Source organism: Pan paniscus, chromosome 3, assembly GCF_029289425.2.
Source record: "Pan paniscus chromosome 3, NHGRI_mPanPan1-v2.0_pri, whole genome shotgun sequence".
Classification (NCBI taxonomy): domain Eukaryota; kingdom Metazoa; phylum Chordata; class Mammalia; order Primates; family Hominidae; genus Pan; species Pan paniscus.
The window spans coordinates 8,761,968-8,786,891 of record NC_073252.2 but is presented as its reverse complement, the minus strand read 5'-3'; the positions used below and the strand labels follow the sequence as shown (position 1 = coordinate 8,786,891).

Below are 24,924 nucleotides of genomic sequence, written 5' to 3'. Positions count from 1 at the left end.
CTGCATCCGGGTTTCTGGCCCAGGGCAGAGCTCCCTCATACAGTGCTTCCCAAGCGATCTCACCCCCACACTGAGGAAGTGGTTCTATCTGTGGGTGCTACAGCACAGGGAGGGGGTCCCAGCATCACAGGAAACACACTTGTCTTCCCAGCACCTTGGGAGGCCGAGGCGGGCAGATCCCTTCAGGCCAGGAGTTCAAGAACAGCCTGGTCAACATGGTGAAACCTCCATCTCTACTAAAAATACAAAATAATTTAGCTGGGCATGTTGGTGCACACCTGTAATCCAAGCTACTCAGGAGGCTGAGGCACAAGAATTGCTTGAACCCAGGAGGTGGAAGTTGTAGTGAATAAAGGTCAACGCCACTGCACTCCAGGCTGGGCAACAGAGTGAGACTCTGCCTTAAAAAAAAAAAAAAGTAAACAGTGCCCGCCAGACACTTGTGAAAGGTGGCAAGACTGGCTTCATTCAGACCCCTGGAGTGGGGAAGAGGTTCCAGGACACACTGAGCTGAGTCTCAACTAAGACTAAGGGGACTAGGGCTTTTATTTTATTTTATTTTATTTATTTATTTATTTTTTCGAGAGGGAGTCTCGCTCTGTTGCCCAGGCTGGAGTGCAGTGGCATTATCTTGGCTCACTGCAACCTCTGCCTCCCAGGTTCAACCGATTCTCTCTTATGCCTCAGCCTCCCGAGTAGCTGGGATTATGGGTGCACGCCACTAAGCCCAGCTAATTTTTGCATTTTTAGTAGAGATAGGGTTACACGATATTGGCCAGGCTGGTCTCGAACTCCTGACCTCAGGTGATCCACCCGCCTCAGCCTCCTAAAGTGCAGGGATTATAGGCATGAGCCACCGCACCCAGCTGTTTTTATTTTTTTAGAGACAGAGTCTCACTCCATTGCCCAGGCTGGAACTCCTAGGCTCAAGCAGTCCTCCCTGCCTCAGCCTCCAGAGTAGCTAGGATTACAGGCACATGCCACCACTCCAGCTAATTTTTAATTTTTTCATAGAAACAGGGTCTTGCTATGTTGCCCAGGCTGGATTTGAACTTCTGAACTCAAGCAATCCTCCTGCCTTGGCCTCCCGAAGTGATGGGATTACAGGCATGAGCCACTGCGCCCATAGGCTGAGAGCTCTCTCTCTCTTTTTAGCTTTTATTTCTTGTCCAAGGGTACATGTGCAGGTTTGTTATATAGTAAACTCCTGACTCAGGGGTTCAGGGTGCAGATTGTTTCATCACCCGGGTACTCAGTGTAGCATCTGACAGTTTTGTGTTTTCTTCTGAACCCGTCCCTCCTCCCAACCTCCTCCCTCAAGTAGGTCCCCGTGTCAGTGATCCCCCTCTTTCTGCCCACTGTTCTCATTATTTAGTTCCCACTTACAGATGAGAACACGCGGTATTTAGTTTATTGTTGGTTTCATCTTTGGTGGTGGTGGTGAAAGAGGCATGACACTAAATTGACCCTCAGGACACTCCCCTCCCTCCCCACCCCACACCCCCCCACACACATGCCCTCACCCCTGCCCACCCCCACACTCAATTCTAAAGGGAGAATAGAGAGGAAACCAAAATTGGAGGGTTGAAGAAGAGGGAAGGCAAAGGCCTGAGGCTCCGTGGATGGAGAAATGTATGGCAGGTGCAGGAGGACAATTCCTGGAAAGGGTTTGGCCAGGCAGGCTGCGGTTTGGCAGCATTGCATTTTCTTGTACAACACCTCAGCTCAGGGGCTGGGGTCACCTTTAGAGACACGGCCCAGGGCAGGGGGCCCAGGCTGAAGATGGGGCAAGTGTCTCAGCACAGTGTTGGGGCAAGTCTCCTGTGCCGGATGGGAATTCACAGCTCACCCCAGAGCCCCAGGCCCCTAGAACCCAGAGCTACATCTCAGGAGGCCACCTCTAACCCAGGCCTCCTTGATGGCCACACTCTGAAGCTCCTGGGGAACTGAATCTCCAGCCCCTCCTCCTGGGCCGAAGGCCACTGCTGCAGCTGCCCCTGCTGCAGCTGGATCTGCCCCTGCTGCACCTGGAGCCACATAACCACAGAGAGGGGAAAAGACAAACTCACCTCCCACGAGGGACCCCCTTACCTCTCAAGCTCCAGCTCAAGGGTACCTCCTCTGGGCAACTGGACCACACAGGGACCACCATTCCCCGACAAATATAGAGGGCCCCGTGGCTCTCACTGTAAAGGTGGGGTTCACTCCCATGCCCCCTGCCCCTGCATCTGCTGACTCCCCACCCAGAACACATCGCCCCTGGCATCTCCAGACAGGGCACAGTGGCATCGCTTCTACTCACAGACCATCAGCCAGACCTGTGGCCCAAGCTAACACAGGCAGCTGGGAATGAGGGGAGGTGTGGATGTTGGGTGGGTGTGGCTGTCTCAGCATGGGGCCCTCCTTCAGCACCCTGGCAGGGGGAGACACCGCATTTTATCAAATCTAAGTAAACAGCAGGAGGCATCATCCTTTCCATAACACTGAGAAAGAAAATCGCTGCCCCTCTCTCTCTTCCTCCTGCACTGGCCATATGGAGACATGCCTGCTTTCCCTTTGCCTTCCGCCATGATTGTAAGTCTCCTGAGGCCTCCCCAGAAGCTGAGCAGATGCCAGCATCATGCTCCCTAGACAGTCTGCAGAACCCTGAGCCAATTAAACCTCTTTTCTTTGTAAATTACCCAGTCTTGGGTATTTCTTTATAGTGATTTGAGAACAGACGAATACAGGAGAACACCCCTACAAGAAGGGAGGTGCACGAGGTAGAATCTGCACTTACTTGGCTTTCTGGAAGAAACTGCCAGACCGCGCAGTGCACAGGGTGCAAATCAAGCAAAATGTCATCATCTTCATACCCTGAGGAGTCAGGGGATGGAGTTCACAGCTGCCCAAACTACTGGAAATTGAGGAGAAAACCCCGGAGAAGGAGAACCCACAAAGGGAGGATCTCCAAAACCTGCATGTCCACTCTCCTGACGTCTTCCACTGAGTCTTGATTTGCACTGGAGTGGGTGGGAGTCCACAGAGGCTGGGGAGGGACAGTGAGAAGCATAGCTGAGCAAGCCCATGCTCTCAGCCCAGCAGAGGGCACAGGTTCTGCTCCCTGCCCCTGGGATTTTCCCAGCCCCCCCATGCCAGCCCCAGTGGCACAGCTCCCATACACCATGCTGTGCAGGTAGCTCAGGTGGGCAAAGGGCAGAACCCTGAGGGGAAAATCCTCACTGCCTCTCACCTGAGTGGCATCTGAAATGTTGTGGGAAATAGAGAACTAGAGAGACAAAAGAGACAGACATGGAGAACAGGAGGATTGTTTATTTTAAGGTACACACCAGCTCAGTGGACTCACATCTAGAAAGCTGAGCCTTGAACAAAGACAGAGCAGGGATTTTTGTTTGTTTGTTTGTCTTTGAGACAGAGTCTCGCTGTGTCGCCCAGGCTGGAGTGCAGTGGCGCGATCTCGGCTCACTGCAAGCTCCGCCTCCTGGGCTCATGCAATTCTCCTGCCTCAGCCTCCTGAGTAGCTGGGAATACAGGCGCCCGCCACCACACCCAGCTAATTTTTTGTATTTTTAGTAGAGATGGGGTCTCACTGTGTTAGCCAGGATGGTCTCGATCTCCTGACCTTGTGATCCACCCGCCTCGGCCTCCCAAAGTGCCAGGATTACAGGCGTGAGCCACCGTGCCCGGCCCAGAGCAGGGTTTTTATAAGCTGGCTTACAAAAGCAAAACAAAAGCAGTTAATCATATAGGGCATAGCTTTTGGACTTGCAGCTGCATCAAACAAAAAACAAGAACTGGCTAAATATAGACATTTGTAAAACATAATCATGCTTAAGAGACTAAGGAAAGGAGTAACAGTAAAGGAATTTGTCTTTCTCTTTTTTTTTTTTTTTTTTTCCCCTCAACCTTGCTCTGGAGAAGGAAGAGTTGTCTAAAGCCCATTCCTTTAGCCTTGGCTTTTCAGACAGCATTATCTTATAACTCCTTGAAGTGAGCTGCTAAATAGAAAACACTTGTTCTTTTATTTTTAGCCCTTGCCTTGCCACATTCTAGGCCTTAGCTTTTACTTTTCTTAGAGTGAAGAAACGCAGTATTTATTTTTCTTTAATTTCTGCCTCAGAATAAGTGAGAGGGAAGCCCAGGGCCCCATCACAAAGGCCTCTTATGGGCTCTTTTCATTAAAAATCACTAAACTTCTTTTAAAAATCAATTTTTAAAAATTAATTTAAAAAATTTAACCCCATTTCGTGCTTTAAAAAAAAAAAGAAAGAAAAGAAAAAGAAAAAAAAAAATCACTGAACTCCTAATTACCCTAGAGGCGAAAATTTACTGGCTGCCCCTGAGGCTCAGTCCTCTCTCTCTGAGGGAGCCACAGTGACCGCCTGCATCTGCAGGATAGATTAATACGCGTTTCTAATTAATCACACAGCTCTGTGACCCTGAGCAATTCACTTTCCTTCTTGGGGACCTCTACATCTCATTTAGAGGAGCTGCCTCTGGTTAACTGCCCAGAGGTCTTTCTACTGTCAAGTGCCCTGTAGCAACCGACAGTCCCAACTGCATGGTTGAGCTCCCGCATGGGGCGGGCTTGAGACGCAAACACCCACTCCTGCCTTCCATTTCAGCTGCAGCCTGGCCAGCAGGTGTTCCACCACCGTCTAACAGATGAGGAGACCAAGGTGCTGCTGCAGGCCGGGATGAGAACAAGGAAGTCAGAGGCTACCGTTACTGAGTGAGGGTAGTCGTCCAGGTTCTTGGTGTTTTGAACAAAGAATTGGACACAACGTACAAAGGAAAGAAGTAAAAGCAGAGATTTATTTTAAACAAAAGTACACTCCACAGTGGGAGCAGGGTTGAGCAAGTGGCTCAAGAGCATCTGTCACAGAATTTTCTGGGGTTTAAATACCCTCTAGAGGTTTCCCATTGCTTCACTCTATGCAAATGAAGGTTTCCCACTGCTTCAGTCTAGCGGCCTGTGACCCGTCTGATTGGCTGCAGGAGGGAAACAATCAGAATGAAGAATAGGCCCCGCCCACGACCAGTCTGATTGGTTGTGGGAGAGGACCAGAGTGAAGAGTAGGTCCACAACCAGTCTGATTGTTTGTGGCAGGGAACCAATCAGAGGTACTTTCATGTTTCAACTGCCAGCAAAAAAAGGAGGGGTTGAAAAGAGGTTGCCTCTGGTATCCAGTCAGCACGAATCGGCCTCAGGTTCCCTGCCTCCAGACCCGATTCTCCTGCCTCACTATCAGGCGCAAGACAATGACAGGGTCTGCGCTGAGACACGGGTGCTGCCTGCTCCTGATTCTGGAAGGAGATATGAGGCAGTGGTTTCCAAGCTTGCATAATTTGAGGGCTGCCTTTGTGATGTCGTCCCTCTCCATGCACCAAATAAACTGTCACCTAGTTAATACTTTGTATTTAGTTGACCCACTTTTTTTACTGAAATGGATTCATTTTGAAAGCTCCACTTCATCATCAATGAGAAACCACCATGCACCATGACTGGAGGGTGAAAAACAAAGGCATGCCCCCCAGACTAAACCCCAAGTGTCCCTCTGGTCAAGGGCCTCACAGGGAAGAGCCCTGCCAGGAGGCTGCAGCCCAGCGTGGAAATCCTGACTCTGGCAGTTGCTGTGTGACTCTGGGCAAGTCACTTAACCTCTCTGAGCCTCAGTTTGCTCCTCTATGGCATCAGGTCACTAACACCCCATGGGTGTTTACCTATGACAACGGATGCAAACTGCCCAAGTGCAGCAGGACTGTGAGGAACAGACAGGGGCACAGCTGCCTCCTGTTCCAGGTGTGAACAGTCTCCCTACCCTAACCTGGGGTCTCCAAATGTTCTGTCTTCCCCTGACTAAGGACTCTCATGGTGGACAAGTCAGGTGATTCCAAACAGCCATGGCAGCCATTTCCTGGATGAAAGCCTGTGTTGGGAAAGAGCAGCTGGGAGCTGGTGAAAGCACACCGTTCACCTGTGTTTAATGCTTACCATGCACTGCATCGAGATGTTTCAGTCCACCACAGAACACACCTACGACGGTGCTCCCGGAACACAATCACCAAGCCACAGGGAAGAGTCAAGCTGGGAACTGCATCAGGCAACCTGCCTCCCATTTTATCCCTATATAAGACAGCTGCAAAGACTGGAAAAAAAAAAAAGCTTCATACCTCCCTTGGGTATTTGAACCCAAAATATCTGAGACAGGCCTCAACCAATTTAGAAAGTTTATTTTGCCAAGGTTAAGGACACACCCATAACACAGCCTCAGGAGGTCCTGATGACATGCGCCCAAGGTGGTCGGGCACAGCTTGCTTTTATACATTTTTAGGGAGACATGAGACATCAATCAACATATGTAAGATGAACACTGGTTTGGTCTGGAAAGGTGGGACCACTGGAAGCAGGGGCTTCCACGTCACAGGTAGCTAAGAGACAAACAGTTGTGTTCTTTTGAGTCCTCGATCAGTCTTTCACTGAATACACAACTTAGTCTGGCTCAGTGAACCTGCATTTCTACTAAGATAAAACAAATGTAGGGCACAGGAAGCCATCAGGTAGGTATGCATTTGTCTCAGGTGAGCAGAGGGATGACTTTGAGCTCTGTCCTTTGTCCTGTACCTGTGAATATCAGCTATCCATTTACATTGTGAGGGTGAAATTTAACACAACTGTTTTAGGGTGAAGATCTTGGGGCCCACAAGGAATTTACTAGGGAACCAATTGTGAGGGAGGTATGCAGCTTTTTAGAACCTATGCAGCCATCTTATTTAGGAATAGAATGGGAGGTTAGCCTAATGTAGTTCCCAGCTTGACTTTTCCCTTTGGCTGAGTGATTTGGGGGTCCCAAGATTGATTTTCCTTTCACACTTTGTGCGTCCCATCACCCCACAGCTGCCTCACACACCTGGTGTTTTCTGCATCTCTCAGTTGCACACTTTTCTCTTGTGCCTGATTTAATCTCGTGTGGTTAGTTCATCATGGTCCCTAAGCATACGAGATCCACAGCTAATGTTGCTGGTAAGAGACCAGTAAGAGTCATTATTGCCAGTGACTGACCTGAAAACGAAATGACAAGTGACTAAGGACCACGAAGGTGGAAAATCAGAGGCGGTTATGCTCGCCAGGCAGGCAGGTCCCATTCCACCAGAGCTGTGGCCCTGATGAGCAAGGACAAAGCGACAGCTGCTGAAAGAGCCCGCCTCTGTGAAAGCAAGGCGACCAATGGAAAGTGGAGGCCAAAAGGATCCGCTGCACTGAGAGCAAGGTGACTAACGGAAAGTCGAGAGGTGCCTGGATCCAACATAGACTGAAGACCAGACAGAGGAGTGAATGCCTCTCAGCATTGTAACTGCCCAGAGGGTTCTCCTTGCCCACTGCCTACACAGAGCTGATGGATCAAAACAGGAAATTTGCAATAAAGAGCTTAATTCATGCAGAGTCGGCCGTGTGGAAGACCGGAGTTTTATTATTATTCAAATCAGTCTCTCTGAAAACTCAGGGATTGAGGTTTTTAAGGATAACTTGGTGAGTAGAGGGCCAGTAAGTCGGGAGTGCTGATTGGTCGGGTCCAAGATAAAATCTTAGGGAGCTGAAGCTGTCCTCTTGAGCTGAGTCCATTCCTGGGTGGGGGCCACATGACCAGATGGGCCAATTTATCTATTTGGGTGATGCCAGCTGATCCACTGAATACAGGGTCTGCAAAAGATGTTAAGCACTCATCTTAGGTTATCACAGGAGCAATTTAAGGAGGTTCAGAATCCCACCACCTCCAGCTGCATTACTCCTACACCATAATTTCTAATCTCATGGCAAATTTGTTAGTCCTATAAAGGCAGTCTGATCCTCAGGCAGGCAGGGACTTTGTTTTGGAAAAGAGTTGTTATTGTCTTTGTTTCAAAGTTAAACCATTGTGAACCCCAAATATCTGAGACAGGTCTCAGTCGATTTAGGAAGTTTATTTTGCCAAAGTTAAGGATGTGTGCCCGTGACACAGCCTCAGGAAGTACTGACGACATGTGCCCAAGGTGGTCGGGCACAGCTTGGTTTTATACATTTTAGGGAGACATGGGACATCAATCAATATATGTAAGGTATACATTGGTTCTGTCCAGAAAGGTGGGACAACTCGAAGCAGGGAGGGGACTTCTGGGTCATAGGTAGATAAGAGGCAAACGGTTGCATTCTTTTGAGTTTCTGATTGGCCTTTCCAAAGGAGGCAGTCAGAGACGCATCTATCTCAGTGAGCAGAGGTGGCTTTGAGTTCTGTCATTTGTCCACAAGGAATTTCCTTGTGAGGGAGGTATGTAGCTTTTTAATCTTAGTAGCTATCTTTTTTAGGAATAGAATGGGAAGCAGGTTTGCCCTAAGCAGTTCCCAGCTTGACTTTCTGCTTTGGCTTAGTGATTTTGGGGCCCCAAGATTTATTTTCCTTTCACACTGTAAACTAAGTTCCTCCCAAAGTAGGTTGAGCCTACGCCCGGGAATGAACAAGGACAGCTTGGAGATGAGAAGCAAGATGGAGTCGGTTAGGTTAGTTGTCCTTTCACGGTCGTAATTTTCTGTTATAATTTTTGCAGAGGCGGTTTCAGCACCACGGCGATCATGGCCAGAGCAAAAAGTATGTTTTTGATGTTGAAAGGAAAGGCTGGACCTGACTTTGGTATCAGATTTACTGCCAGTTCTGGGTGGTTTACATGATTTGAGGATCGTTATGCATTACATAATGTTAAGATGAATGCTGAGTCTGTGGGTGCTGATGTGAAGGCAGCTGAAGAGTTTTGGAAGCTTGATTATGGAGGAAATTTACTTGCCACAGCAAATCTTCAATATGGAGGAAACCTCCCTATTCTGGAAACAGATGCCTGAAAGGACTTTTGTATCTGCCCAAGGGGTTTTTCCTGACCACTGCACAAAGAAAGACCACGGCATTTTTGTAGAGAAAGAGTTTAACAGACACAAGGGTGGCCACGCCATGTGGGAGACTGAGTTGAGAGGTGACAGCGTGCTGGCAGTCCTCACAGCCCTCGCTCGCTCTCGGTGCCTCCTCTGCCTGGGCTCCCACTTTGGCGGCACTTGAGGAGCCCTTCAGCCCACTGCTGCACTGTGGGAGCCCCTTTCTGGGCTGGCCAAGGCCACAGCCGGCTCCCTCAGCTTGCAGGGAGGTGTGGAGGGAGAGGCGCGAGCGGGAACCGGGGCTGCGTGCAGCCTTTGGGGGACAGCTGGAGTTCCGGGTGGGCATGGGTTTGGCGGGCCTGCACTCAGAGCAGCCGGCCAGCCCTGCCAGCCCCAGGCAGTGAGGGACTTGGCACCCAGGCCAGCGGCTGCAGAGGGTGTACTTGGTCCCCCAGCAGTGCCGGCCCACCGGCGCTGTGCTCGATTTCTCGCCAGGCCTTAGCTGCCTTTCCATGGGGCGGGGCTCGGGACCTGCAGCCTGCCATGCCTGAGCCTCCCACCCACTCCATGGGCTCCTGTGTGGTCCGAGCCTCCCCGACGAGCACCACCCCCTGCTCCACGGCGCCCAGTCCCATCGACCACCCAAGGGCTGAGGAGTGCGAGCGCACAGCGCGGGACTGGCAGGCAGCTCCACCTGCTGCCCCAGTGCGGGATCCACTAGGTGAAGCCAGCTGGGCTCCTGAGTCTGGTGGGGATGTGGAGTCTTTATGTCTAGCTCAGGGATTGTAAACACACCAATCAGCACCCTGTGTTTAGGTCTAGGTTTGTGAGTGCACCAATCGACACTCTGTATCTAGCTGCTCTGGTGGGGCCTTGGAGAACGTTTGTGTCAATACTCTGTATCTAACTAATCTGATGGGGACATGGAGAACCTTTATATCTAGCGCAGGGATTGTAAACGCACCAATCAGCACCCTGTCAAAACAGACCACTTGGCTCTACCAATCAGCGGGATGTGGGTGGGGCCAGATAAGAGAATAAAAGCAGGCTGCCCGAGCCAACAGTGGCAACCCGCTCGGGTCCCCTTCCACACTGTGGAAGCTTTGTTCTTTTGCTCTTTGCAATAAAACTTGCTACTGCTCACTCTGGGTCCACACTGCTTTTATGAGCTGTAACACTCACCGCGAAGGTCTGCAGCTTCACTCCTGAAACCAGCGAGACCACGAGCCCACAGGGAGGAACAAACAACTCCAGATGTGCCGCCTTAAGAGCTGTAACACTCACCGTGAAGGTCCGCAGCTTCATTCTTGAAGTCAGTGAGACCAAGAACCCACCAATTCCGGACACAGAGTCACTACTCAAATCATTCTCATCCAAAGCTTGTAGGTTAGGGGTTTTTCAAAGGCAGTTTCAGGGAAGGCGTGGGGGTGGCCAGGTAATGGGTGCCTGCTGCTGATTGGTTGGGCAGAGATGAAATCACACAGGATCAAAGCTGTCCTCCTGCGGGCTGAATTGCCTCTGTGGGGGCCACAGGAGCAGGGGTTGATGGGTCCAAGTGGAGCCATGGGTGTCAGACATGCAAAAAGTCTGAAAAGATATCTCAAAAGGCCAATCTTGGATTCTACAATAGTGATGCTATTGGCAGGAGTAATTGGGGAAGTTGCATGTCTTTAACCTCTGATATAATGGCTGGCAGTCATTCATGTCTGTGCCTTAGCAGGACTCCTCTCCTCCCCCAGTCTGACGGCCTTCCATTAGCTTTACAAAAGCAGTTGAGTTTGGGGCAAGGCCTATTATAATTTAAACTACAGCCTAGGCTGGGTGTGGTGGCTCACGCATGTAATTCCAGCACTTTGGGAGGCCGAGGCAGGCTGATCACCTGAGGTCAGGAGTTTGAGACCAGCCTGGCCAACATGGTGAAACCCATCTCTACTAAAAATACAAAAAATTAGCCAGGCGTGGTGGCTAACACCTGTAATCCCAGCTACTCAGGAGGCTGAGGCAGGAGAATCGCTTGAACCCGGGAGGCGGAGGTTGCAGTGAGCCGAGATTGTGCCACTGAACTCCAGCCTGGGCGACAGAGTGAAACTCCATCTCAAACAAAACAAAACAAAACAAAACAAAATGAAAACAAAACTACAGCCTGTCTTCCAAAGTTAGCCTAGCCCTATGGCCCAGGAATAATTGAGGGAAAGGTAAGATGGGGGTGGGTCAGCTCAGATCTCTTTCACCATCATCACTTTCTCACTGACAGAATTTTTGCATAGGTGTTTCACTATCATCCTTAAGGAGGCCAAGTCAATGCCAGGTTTCCAGGCTTTTAAGGACTGGATACCAGCCTTGCGTGGTGGCCATGTTGCAGGCTATGAATGTGATCCCGTGCAATGACAGCCCCAGGGCCTTCAAGCGAAACAGTGAGCACATGGGGCCAGGGCACTGCAGGAGCCAGGCAGTCAGGAATAGCCCACTCCTCTTCCAAGAGGCCCTCCTGAGTTGCCGGATGACACAGTTCCTTTCAAGGTCTTGCTTGTGGGTGGTGCTGCTCCTGCACATCCTCCTCTTACTGGTGATTTTCCTCCCTACGTCGCAGTGGTTCCCCCTCCAAATACCACTCCCTTGATCCCATGGACACAGCACTCACAGCAGCTTTTAAGTCTTCCTGGCTGAGGAGGTCCTTTGCCTGGGCTACAGCTTCAGCTGAAGAGTCTGCCGAGAAGGCACTGACGCAACTGTGGAAGGATGGCATCTAGGGCTGCACCAGAAACCTTGTTTGAGCTTGGGGTTGTCAGGCCTCTGAGCCCAAGCCAAGCCATCGCATCCCCTGTGACTTGCATGTATATGCCCAGATGGCCTGAAGTAATGAAGAATCACAAAAGAAGTGAAAATGCCCTGCCCCACCTTAACTGATGACATTCCACCACAAAAGAAGTGTAAACGGCCGGTCCTTGCCTTAAGTGATGACATTACCTTGTGAAAGTCCTTTTCCTGGCTCATCCTGGCGCAAAAACTCCCCCACTGAGCACCTTGCGACCCCCACTCCTGCCCGCCAGAGAACAAACCTCCTTTGACTGTAATTTTCCTTTACCTAACCAAATCTTATAAAACAGCCCCACCCCTATCTCCCTTCGCTGACTCTTTTCGGACTCAGCCCACCTGCACCCAGGTGAAATAAACAGCCATGTTGCTCACACAAAGCCTGTTTGGTGGTCTCTTCACACGGACGTGCATGAAGTTTGGTGCCATGACTCGGACCGGGGAACCTCCCTTGGGAGATCAATCCCCTGTCCTCCTGCTCTTTGCTCCATGAGAAAGGTCCACCTATGACCTCAGGTCCTCAGACCGACCAGCCCAAGAAACATCTCACCAATTTCAAATCCGGTAAGTGGCCTCTTTTTACTCTCTTCTCCAACCTCCCTCACTATCCCTCAACCTCTTTCTCCTTTCAATCTTGGCACCACACTTCAATCTCTCCCTTCTCTTAATTTCAATTCCTTTCATTTTCTGGTAAAGACAAAGGAGACACGTTTTATCCGTGGACCCAAAACTCCAGCGCCGGTCACAGACTAGGGAAGGCAGCCTTCCCTTGGTGTTTAATCATTGCAGGGACGCCTCTCCGATTATTCACCCAGGTTTCAGAGGTGTCAGACCACTCAGGGACACCTGCCTTGGTCCTTCACCCTTAGTGGCAAGTCCCGCTTTTCTGGGGGAGGGGTAAGTACCCCAAACCCTTCTCTCTGTGTCTCTACCCCTTTTTTGCTTTTCTGAGGCAGGGGCAAGAACCCCTCAACCCCTTCTCCTTTACCCTTAGCAGCAAGTCCCGCTTTTCTAGGGGGCAAGAACCCCCAATCCCTTATTTCCACGCCCCAACCTCTTATCTCTGCACCCCAATCCCTTATTTCTGCACCCCGACCTCTTATCTCTGTGCCCCATCCCTTATTTCCATGCCCTGACCTCTTATCTCTGCACCTCAACCCCTTATTTATACGACCCGACCCCTTTCCCGCATTTCTGGAGGGTAAGAACCCCCGAACCCCTTCCCTCCTTGTCTCTACTCTCTCTTTTCTCTGGGCTTTCCTCCTTCACTATGGGCAACCTTCCACCCTGCATTCCTCCGTCTCCCTTAGCCTGTGCTCTCAAGAACTTAAAACCTCTTCAACTCACACCTGACATAAAACCTAAATGCCTTATTTTCTTCTGCAATGCCGCTTGACCCCAATACAAACTCAACAGTAGTTCCAAATAGCCAGAAAACAGCACTTTCAATTTTTCTATCCTGCAAGATCTAAATAATTCTTGTCATAAAATGGGCAAACGGTCTGAGGTGCCTGACGTCCAGGCATTCTTTTACACATCGGTCCCTTCCTAGTCTCTGTGCCCAATGCAATTCGTCCCAAACCTTCCTTCTTTCCCTCCCGCCTGTCCCCTCAGTCCCAACCCCAAGCGTCACTGAGTCTTTCTAATCTTCCTTTTCTACAGACTCATCTGACCTCTCCCCTCCTCCCTGGGCTGCTCCTCGCCGGGCTGAGCTAGGTCCCCATTCTTCCTCAGCCTCCGCTCCTCCACCCTATAATCCTTTTATCACCTCCCCTCCTCACACCCGGTGCAGTTTACAGTTTCATTCCGTGAGTAGCCCTCCCCCATCTGCCCAGCAATTTACTCTTAAAAAGGTAGCTGGAGCTAAAGGCATAGTCAAGGTTAATGCTCCTTTCTCTTTATCCCAAATCAGATAGCGTTTAGGCTCTTTTTCATCAAATATAAAAATCCAGCCCAGTTCACGGCTCGTTTGGCAGCAACCCTGAGACGCTTTACAGCCCTAGACCCTAAAAAGTCAGAAGGCCATCTTATTCTCAATACACATTTTATTACCCAATCTGCTCCCAAAAATTAAATAAAAATCCAAAATTAAATCCAAATCCAAATAAATAAAATCCAATAAATAAAAATCCAAAAATTAAATTCCAGCCCTCAAACCCCACAACAGGACTTAATTAACCTCGCCTTCAAGGTGTACAATAATAGAGGCAGCCAAGTAGCAACATATTTCTGAGTTGCAATTCCTTGCCTCCACTGTGAGACAAACCCCAGCCACATTTCCAGCACACAAGAACTTCCAAACGCCTAAACCGCAGTGGCCAGGTGTTCCTCCAGAACCACCTTCCCCAGGAGCTTGCTACAAGTGCCAGAAATCTGGCCACCAGGCCAAGGAATGCCCGCAGCCCGGGATTCCCCCTAAGCTGTGTCCCATCTGTGTGGGACCCAACTGGAAATCGGACTGTTCAACTCACCTGGCAGCCACTCCAAGAGCCCCTGGAACTCTGGCCCAAGGCTCTCTGACTGACTCCTTCCCAGATCTTCTCGGCTTAGCAACTGAAGATTGACACTGCCTGATCACCTTGGAAGCCCCCTGGACCATCACCGACGCCGAGCTTTAGGTAACTCTCACAGTGGAGGGTAAGTCCATCCCCTGTTTAATCGATACGGGGGCTACCCACTCCACGTTGCCTTCTTTTCAAGGGCCTGTTTCCCTCGCCCCAATAACTGTTGTGGGTATTGACGGCCAAGCTTCAAAACCCCTGAAAACTGCCCCACTCTGGTGCCAACTTGGACAACACTCTTTTATGCACTCTTTTTTAGCTATCCCCACCTGCCCCGTTCCCTTATTAGGCCGAGATATTTTAACCAAATTATCTGCTTCCCTGACTATTCCTGGACTACAGCCACATCTCATTGCTGCCCTTCTCCCCAACCCAAAGCCTCCTTCGCATCTTCCTCTCATATCCCCCCACCTTAACCCACAAGTATGGGACATCTCTACTCCTTCCCTGGCAACCCATCACATGCCCATTACCATCCCATTAAAACCTAATCACCCTTACCCCGCTCAACGCCAATATCCCATCCCACAGCACGACTTAAAGGATTAAAGCCTGTTATCACTCGCCTGCTACAGCATGGGCTTCTAAAACCTATAAACTCTCCTTAAAATTCCCCCATTTTACCTGTCCAAAAACTGGACAAGTCTTACAGATTAGTTCAGGATCTGTGCCTTATCAACCAAATTGTTTTGCCTATCCACCCTGTGGTGCCCAACCCATACACTCTTTTGTCCTCAATACCTCCCTCCACAACTCACTATTCTGTTCTTGATCTTAAAGATGCTTTTTTCACTATTCCCCTGCACCCCTCGTCCCAACCTCTCTTTGCTTTCACCTGGACTGACCCTGACACCAATCAGTACCAGCAGCTTACCTGGGCTGTGCTGCCCCAAGGTTTCAGGGACAGCCCTCATTACTTCAGCTAAGCTCTTTCTCATGATTTACTTTATTTCCACCCCTCCACTTCTCACCTTATTCAATATATTGATGACCCTCTTTGTAGCCCCTCCTTTGAATCTTCTCAACAAGACACACTTCTGCTCCTTCAGCATTTATTCTCCAAAGGACATCGGGTATCCCCCTCCAAAGCTCAAATTTCTTCTCCATCTGTTACCTATCTCGGCATAATTCTTCATAAAAACACCTGTGCTCTCCCTGCCGATCATGTCCAACTAATCTCTCAAACCCCAACCCTTCTACAAAACAACCCCTTTCCTTCCTGGGCATGGTTGGATACTTTCACCTTTGGACACGTGGTTTTGCCATCCTAACAAAACCATTATATAAACTCACAAAAGGAAACCTAGTTGACCCCATAGATCCTAAATCCTTTCCCCACTCCTCTTTCCGTTCCTTGAAGACAACTTTAGAAACTGCCCCCACTCTAGCTCTCCCTGACTCATCCCAAGACTTTTCATTACACACAGCCGAAGTGCAGGGCTGTGCAGTCAGAATTCTTACACAAGGACCGGATCGCATCGTGTAGCCTTTTTGTCCAAACTACTTGACCTTACTGTTTTAGGCTTGCCATCATGTCTCTGTGCAGCAGCTGCTGCCGCCCTAATACTTTTAGAGGCCCTTAAAATCACAAACTATGCTCAACTCACTCTCTACAGCTCTCATAATTTCCAAAATCTATTTTCTTCCTCACACCTGACGCATATACTTTCTGCTCCCCGGCTCCTTCAGCTATACTCACTCTGTTGAATCTCCCACAATCACCATTGTTCCTGGCCCGGACTTCAATCCAGCCTCCCACATTATTCCGGATACCACGCCTGACCCTCATGACTGTATCTCTCTGATCCACCTGACGTTCACCCCATTTCCCCACATTTCCTTCTTCCCTGTTCCTCACCCTGATCACACTTAGTTTATTGATGGAAGTTCCACCAGACCTAATCGCCACACACCAGCAAAGGCAGGCTATGCTATAGTACAAGCCACTAGCCTGCCTCTTAGAACCTGTCATTTCCTTTCCATCCTGGAAATCTCAAGGAAATAACTTCTCAGTGTTCCATCTGCTATTCTACTACTCCTCAGGGATTATTCAGGCCCCCTCCCTTCCCTACACATGAAGCTCAGGGATTTGCCCCACCCAGGACTGGCAAATTAGCTTTACTCAACATTCCCCGAGTCAGATAACTAAAATACCTCTTAGTCTAAGTAGACACTTTCACTGAATAAGTAAAGGCCTTTCCTACAGGGTCTGAGAAGGCCACCGTAGTCATTTCTTCCCTTCTGTCAGACATAATTCCTCAGTTTGGCCTTCCCACCTCTATACAGTCCGATAGCAGACCGGCCTTTATTAGTCAAATCAGCCAAGCATTTTTTCATGCTCTTAGTATTCAGTGAAACCTTTATATCCCTTACAGTTCTCAGTCTTCAGGAAAAGTAGAACAGACTAATGGTCTTTTAAAAACACACCTCACCAAGCCCAGCCACCAACTTATAAAGGACTGGACAATACTTTTACCACTTTCCCTTCTCAGAAGTCAGACCTGTCCTCAGAATGCTACAGGGTACAGCCCATTTGAGCTCCTGTATAGACGCTCCTTTTTATTAGGCCCCAGTCTCATTCCAGACACCAGACCAACTTACACCGTGCCCCCCCAAAAAAACTTGTCAACCCTACTATCTTCTGTCTAGTCATATTCCTATTCACCGTTCTCAACTACTCATACATGCCCTGCTCTTGTTTACACTGCCGGTTTACACTGTTTCTCCAAGCCATCACAGCTGATATCTCCTGGTGCTATCCCCAAACTGCTACTCTTAACTCTTGAAGTAAATAAATAATCTTTGCTGGCAGGACTATGCTGAATCTCCTTAGGCACTCTCTAATTAGATGTCCTGGGTCCTCCAATTCTTAGACCTTTCATACCTGTTTTTCTCCTTCTCTTATTCCATTTAGTTTTTCAATTCATATAAAACTGTATCCAGGCCATCACCAATAATTCTACACAACAAATGTTTCTTCTAACAACCCCACAATATCACCCCTTACCACAAAATCATCCTTCAGCTTAATCTCTCCCACTCTAGGTTCCCATGCTGCCCCTAATCCTGCTCAAAGCAGCCCTGAGAAACATCGCCCATTATCTCTCCATACCACCCCCCCAAAATTTTCGCCGTCCCCACACTTCAACACTCTTTTATTTTTCTTATTAATATAAGAAGGCAGGAATGTCAGGCTTCTGAGCCCAAGCCAAGCCATCGCATCCCCTGTGACTTGCACGTATATGCCCAGATGGCCTGAAGTAACTGAAGAATCACAAAAGAAGTGACAATGCCCTGCCCCACCTTAACTGATGACATTCCACCACAAAAGAAGTGTACATGGCCTGTCCTTGCCTTAAGTGATGACATTACCTTGTGAAAGTCCTTTTCCTGGCTCATCCTGGCTCAAAAAGCACCTCCACTGAGCACCTTGCGACCCCCACTCCTGCCCGCTAGAGAACAAACCCCCTTTGACTGTAATTTTCCTTTACCTACCCAAATCTTATAAAACGGCCCCACCCCTATCTCCCTTTGCTGACTCTCTTTTTGGACTCAGCCCGCCTGCACCCAGGTGAAATAAACAGCCATGTTGCTCACACAAAGCCTGTTTGGTGGTCTCTTCACGCAGACGCTCATGAAAGGGGTGATGACCCAGGTGCGCCTGCCAAGGTGTGCGTGAGTGGCATCCAGAGGAGGACACGCAAGAGTTCACCCAGGACTTCAAAGGATTTGCCCAGGATGAGGAGGCTGCAAAACTCAACACGGCTGTGGCTAGGACGGCAAACAACTCCAGTCTAGGGTGGAGGAGGATGCCGTTGAGGAGCGCCTCCAGGCGGCTCCTGAAGAACTGACAAATGAGCTGCTGGAACTGGAAGAGGGACGCAGAGCTGAACAAGGGGCAAGAGAAGAGGCAACTGGCGAAAAACAAGATGAGCCCCAAGAAAATTTACAGTGAAGGGTTTAGCAAAAGCTTTGCAGACCTCGACACGCACCTTAACAAGTCTGAAGCATAGACCTCAACACGGAAGGCTTTCTTTCATAGACAGGAATGTTCATAGTGCCTTATCTGCTTACAGGCAAATCTATGATGAAAAAAGGAAACCAAGCACATCACCATGGCCATGTTTCTGAAAAGAGTGACAATTCCTCAAGAAGAGCCTCAGACAGGGCTTTCAGGATGGATTCAGAAAGCAGCCCTGTTATCACAGGCGGTGACTGCCCTAGGTGTGCTAGTCCCCTAAAGACCTTCTGATGGGACAAGACGAGGAGGTGGGAGACAGTGATATTGATGATCCTGACTCTGTGTAGGCCTAGCCTAGGCTACTGTGTGTGTTTCTGTTTTCATTTTTAACAAAAAAGTTTAAAAGTAAAAAAGCATAAAGAGAAAAGCTGATATAATATAAAGAATATTTGCCTGTAACCCCACTTTGGGAGGCTGAGGCAGGAGTGACATAGTAGGTTGGTAGGCAGGCAGCAGCAGGACAGGAAAGGGCTACCCCAACCCACCAGGAATGTCAGGTGACTGAGCATCAGGTTGTCGACGAAGAGAGTAGATCCCTGTAAAGTATTTGTTTTCTGTAAAATATTTGAAGAGATTTATTCTGAGCCAAATATGAGTGACCATGGCCCATGACACAGTCCTCAGGAGGTCCTGAGAACATGTGCCCAAGGTGGTCGGGGCACAGCTTGGTTTTATGTATTTTAGGGAGGCATGAGACATCAATCAAATACATTTGAGAAATACGTTGGTTTGGTCCAGGAAGGCGGGACAACTCAAAGGTCGGAGCAGGGGAGGGAAGCTTCCAGGCTACAAGTGAATTTAAACATTTTCTGGTTGACAATTGGTTGAGTTTGTCTGAAGACCTGGGATTGATAGAAAGGGAATGTTCAGGTTAAGATAAAGATTGTGGAGACCAAAGTTCTTTGAAGTCTAATAGTCGCTGCCCTTAGAGACAATAGATGACAACTGTTTCCTATTCAGATCTTTCAAAAGGTGCTAGAGTTTTAATCTCCTCAGGATTGGGAGGGTCTGGAAGAAAAAGATCTAGCTATGTTAACAGAGATTCTTTACAGATGCAAATTTTCCCCCACACAAAACAGCTTTGTAGGGTCATTTCAAAATACGGTAAACACATTTTGAGGTAAACTACTTTGATTTTTCTTCCTTGACTTGTAATGTTATGCCAGGGTCAGGTTGGAAAGTAAGTCATAATATACAGGGTTAAATAAAACCCATCTGATGAGAATTTCTGATTTGCAGGGCAGGACTCCCCAGACCCCTTAGATAGGAATCTGGGCAAGATAAAAAATCAGTTTAGTCCTCGAGGTGATGGTCCCACAGTTGTTAACACTGGCTGTCTAAAAATGATCATTGGTCGCAGGCGCCAGGGAGAGGCAATTTCCCAATAGATAAAGGCACTTGAAATTGCTCACCAGCGGCTTCCAATAAAATCTCAGGAATTGCGTAAGTGGGCTAGAGCAAGCGCATTAAGAGACAAAATGGCAGAGCATGACCTTCTGGGGGCGTCCTACCGGAAAAGGGAAGCAGCCTCAGGCGAACATACATACAACTTCACAAACCCACTGCGAATGCTCACGTCCCGAGTGCAAGGAGGGCACCGTGCATGCAGGCAGCCCACCCTAAGGAAAGCATCACGGGAAAAGGGACACAAGACCCCAGAAGTACGCCAGTATATAAGACCCCAAGTCAAAAGGTCAAATGCTGCACTCCACCTCCACAGTGCATGCTTGGGTCTCTTCCAAGTGTACTTTTTCTTTCCTGCTCTAAAGCTTTTTAATAAACTTCCACTCCCGCTCGGAAACTTGCCTCAGTCTCCTTTTTCCGCCTTATACTCTTCAGATGAATTCTTTCTTCCAAGGAGGCAAGAGTTGAGGCTGCTGCAGACCCATGTGAATTCACCACTGACAACTCAGATATTCGCCACCCCTAACAGGAGGACCGCTTCAGTCCAGGAGTTCAAGACCAGCCTGGGCAACATGGTGGCACGTGCCTGTGGTCCCAGCTACTTGGGGGGCTGAGGCAGGAGATCAATTAAGCCCAGGAGGCTGAGGCTCACTGTAGTGAGCCGAGATGGCGCCACTACACTCTAACCTGGGTGACACAACAAGACCCCGTCTCAAAAAAACAAAATAAAAAAAGGAAAAATATTTTTGTACAGCTGTACAATGTGTGTTTTAAGCTAAGTGTTATTTAAAAAGAGTCAAAAATGTTTTTAAAATTCATAAAATTAAAAAGTTAGAAAAAAGCTCAAGTGAATGTGTTATTGAAGACATTTTTTTAGTATAAACTGAGTGTGGCCTAAGTGTGCTGTTCATCCAGCCTGCAGCAGGGCCTCAGAGGCACTCCCTCTCCCTCACGGACACCCATAGCCTTGTCCACAGGCCCCAATCAGGGGGAGTGCCCTCCACAGCTGAAGCATGTTTTCTCTTTTACATCATATTTTCACTGTACTTTTTCTACGTTTAGATACACAGACACTTACCGTTGCGTTACAACTGCCTACAGCATTCAGCACAGCTAATGTGCTGTGCAGGCGTGTGGTCCAGAAGCAACAGGCCGTCCCGTCCCCCACAGCCTGGGTGTGGGGCAGGCTGTCTCATCCAGGAGCGCGGGGCACACTCTGATGTTGCAGGATGATGAAATCACCTAACAACGCATTTCTCAGAATGCGTCTGCACTGTTAAGTGACACATGACTGTGCTTTCTCGTGAACCACCTTTTCCCAGAATGATGAGGTCCACAATATAGTTTTCCAAGCAAAAACGGCAACAAGGAAAGGTCAAGCAGAAATGAGCTGGGGGCAAGTCAGCAGAGGGCTCAGCTTCTCCTCTGGGACTCTCTTCTCAGTCCACCTATACAAGGCTCTTCTGCACGAGGCCCGGGTTCCTCGTTCTGTGACAGTTGTGGCCCTGGAGAGTAGCCGCAGCGGATGGCAGGATGAGAGGGAGAATACGCAGCCTCAGCCCCTCCTCCAGGAAGCCTGCCCCTGCCAACCCCGACAGACCCCAGGGCTTGGCCATGCCACGAGCCAAGGCCTACGTGACCTGGTGTCTGAATCCCCAGCACCAGTCCAAGGGGCTGCGGTCACCATGGTAACTCCACAAGGGCGCCTGCAGGCCCCAAGACCACAATGCTCACCACAGGTGGGCCTCCTCTGCAGCAGATGGGGCAAGTCGGGGCGCCTGGGGACAGAGGCTGCCCCTCAGCCAGTGAGACCTAGTGCCTGCGTGGCACTAGTCTGAAAAGCAGTGTAGACGCACTGTACCCCTGGCGAGATTCCCCCTCATGCCCACCTTCATGGCATTCCCTCGATCCCACCTGTCCAGGGGAGACATTCAGGCTCCGAGAAGTCACCGGGAAGCCCTTGGGGCTGGCCACAGCAGGCTGCCATGATCAGTGCCCCGCCCCACCCCCCGCCAAACCTCTATCTGCCCACCTTCATCCACAGATGTACTGTTCATTGCTGCAAAGGAACCGTGCCCGACACCCAGTCACATGACCTGTGGACAGGGGCACAGTGCTGCTGGGGGGCAGTAAGAAATGGTACCTGGAACCTGGAGATCAGGTCAGGTGATGTAGTCCCCAAGGGCTGTTTCTACCAGCTGATTATGCCAGGTGACACGGAGGGGCCTATGGCCATGGTGGGCCCCACTTAGCATAGCTCTTGGCCTGGCAGGACCCCACCTGGGAGAGCCAGGGCCACCCCACATGCCCCCAGCCCCATCTGATGCTCCTTTGAGACTGTGTCCTTGCGGCTTATGACTGGAAACTGCCGTACCAAGTGTTGGGGAGCTCATCTTCCCCAGGGCCACCGCCCTCACCAGGACTGCAGCTCCAGAGCCAGGTTTGGAGTCCAGCAGCACCAAGCGCAGAACCAGGCTCTGTGGCCACTCTCCTGTCTCCCCACACTGGAAAACTAAAGCAGGGGCTCTGGGCTTGGGAAAGACCTGGGAAGGGGAGAGGAAATGGGAGTCCAACCACCTGGAGCCATCCTGGGCCTGGCAGAGGCCACACACTCTGGCATGGGGGACACCTTGGGAGGCCCCGAGGCTTGGGCGGCATCCTGGGCTTAGCTCAGGAGGTGTGCCCCTTCCAGGAGGCGGCGGCAGGGCTGGTCCTCTGGGCCAGGCTCCCTGCACTTCCCTCTCGCTCTGCCATCCCTTGATGTCGCCCCAAGCCCCTTTGTGGTTGGCCTCAGCCCTTCCTGCTGCAGGGAGAGCTCCAGCGAGGCTGCAGGGCTGGGGGGCCGAGGGGCATCAGGTGGCTTGTCCTGAAGTGCATGACCCTGGATGTGCTGAGCAACAAAACCTGAAAGCCCTGGTGCAGCCTGGCAGGAAGATGCCTCACGGCCTAACACAGGGGCTGGGGAACGGATGCAGCTCTGCGGCTCGTCTTTGGGAAGAGAGTTCTTTCCATCTTCCTGCTCCACCACCCTCAGTGCTGGGCTCCTGGCTGCTCCCTCGGGGCTTCTACACCAGGCGTCCCCTGCAGGGAGAACTTCCCAGCGTGGGGACCCCAGAGGCCTCACCAGAGCTCCCTTGTGCCTCACTAGTCAGAGCTGCAGCTGCTCGACAAACTGGGGCCTGCCCCAAAGGGCCACGGAGCGCCAGTCTCCCAGTAAGATGAAGGGTGGACACTTCCAGGGCCAGGCACCTCCTGGCACATCCTCAGCCTGGGATCTGCACTCTGGGACTGACTTGGAACTCAGAGGGCAGGGTCTGGGCCCGTGGCAGCGCCGCCCCGTGGTGCTGCAGAGCTGAGGTGCCTTCAGAGAAGATGCCCGTTTATTCTCACTGCTCAGGAGTGATGAGTGCGGCGCTGCCACGGAATGCCACACGGCTGCTGCCAATAACCAGGCGGATATACCCAATGGAGAGGCACCAGGGTACACTGCAGAAAGTCAACGGCAGAAAAGTGTGGACTGCATGTGACCTTTTGTATAAAACCATAGAAGTAACTTTAAATAGAAACATCGGGGGTCAGACGCCATGGCTCGCAGCTGTCATGCCAGCACTTTGGGAGGCTGAGGTGGGAGGACTGCATGAACCCAAGAGTTCAAGGCCAGCCTGGGCAACATAGCGAGACCCCGCCTCTAAAATTTTAAAAGTTGGCCAGGCATGGTGGCGTGCATCTACAGTCCCAGTCACTTGACAGGCTGAGGCAGAAGGATGGCTTGAGCCCAGGAGTTCAAAGCTGCAGTGAGCTATGATCTTGCCACTGCACTCCAGCCTGGGCAAGAGATCAAGACCCTATCACTTCATAAAAATAAAAGAGAAACAAAACAGGATTTTTTTTTCTGGAAGGACTAAAAAGGACTGCTGCAGTATTTCTGGGGAGAGGGTCTCATGGAGGAGGGAGGAAGGTGTAGGTCTTACCTTTGTCATCTGTGATATTTACATTTTTAAAGCCCTGTCAACAATTCACTTAGGATTTTTTTTTCATGCCACTTAGAGTGGCCCATGTCAGGAAATTATGAGTGTTTTTATTCTCTGTAACTCTAAAAACAACCTCAACATAGCAAGTCTTACACCTTTTTTAAAAATACCAATCTGGTGGATCCCTGCTCCAGAGCAGCTGCTCTCCAGTGTGGTGAGAAACGCTGGCAGATACGGTCTTACTTCTCGAGGAGCCCCATCCTCTTCACAGATGTGGACATGGTGGGGCACGCGTCGGACAGCGCCCTGGGAAGGGCCTGTGCAAGGCAGCCTCAGCCGCTCTCCCCCAGGAGACACTGTAAGGATCCGTGCACAATCTTTATGATATGAAGATGCTGTGCACGTTTCAAGCGGCTGCATCTGAAACAAGCCAGGCACCTAGCTGGGGGCTTCCGAGTAACTGTGGCTTCTCTGGCGTGTGATGTTTATGAAATACGGTTCATCACTGTGAGGATGTGGAGAAAGCTGGGAGGAGGTGGGCTGAAACACAGCCAGAGCAGAGACCACAGCACTGAGGACTGCCGGGGAAGCTCTCCTTGGTTTGGCCTCCCCGACCAGGCCTCGGCTGGCAAGGATGCAGCTCATGAAATCTTCTTCCTCGGGGTGGTCCGGGGTGGCCGCAGCTCCGCAGGCCCATGGGCAAACGGGCAGCAGTCCGTGGACAGAGCACAGCCATCAGGGTGATGCATGAAGAACCAGCAGAGGCGGGTTTTGCAGGCTTCGGAGAGCAGTCTCTGTTTCGCTTCCGGTTGCTTTGTCTTCCACAGTGTCTCCTCTCGCCAGTCGCGGATGTGAACTCTCCCATTCACAACTGTGGTTTGGAACAGAGAAGACACACTGAGAAGTAAACCTGAAAGTTCCTTAATTCACCAGCCTCTGTTTAGCTCCCACGCCACGGGAGGTGCCAATCCAGGGTCAGGGATACAACCGGAACACAGCCTAGAGTTCCCGCTGGTCACAGTGAGTCTGCCTCCAGTGGGAGTGACTGAGGTATGGGATGTGTCTTCAGGCAAGGCCGGGGAAGGTGAGCCCTGCGGGAGGTGAGCAGCAGCCCTGCGCAGACCCAGGAAGAGCATTTTAGGCAAAGCAGCAGCAAACCCGAGTGTCCCAGGACAGACTGCACCAGGACTGGCCGCATTCGAGGGACAGCCAGAGGGGAGGGCAGAGGACAGAGCTGGGTCCCTTGTGGCCTCA

The 24,924-nt window shown here is 50.4% G+C and overlaps 1 protein-coding gene across 5 annotated transcripts in view; it reads right to left on the bottom strand.

Moving 5' to 3' along the window:
* TRMT44 (tRNA methyltransferase 44 homolog) overlaps positions 1–24,924 on the bottom strand; it is a 68,034-nt gene that overhangs the window by 8,494 nt on the left and 34,616 nt on the right. For 2 of the 5 annotated variants that reach the window (XM_008969495.5, XM_034951964.3), the window contains one exon: positions 23,758–24,541. The exons of 1 other annotated variant lie outside the window; for it this stretch is intronic. In XM_008969495.5, the coding sequence (XP_008967743.4) occupies positions 24,312–24,541 (230 nt within the window). In that variant the 3' untranslated portion in view covers positions 23,758–24,311. Of the gene's footprint in view, positions 1–3,297; positions 7,703–23,757; positions 24,784–24,924 lie in introns of those variants that run through there. 2 more of the 5 variants (XM_063603717.1, XM_034951962.3) reach the window with 2 other exon arrangements.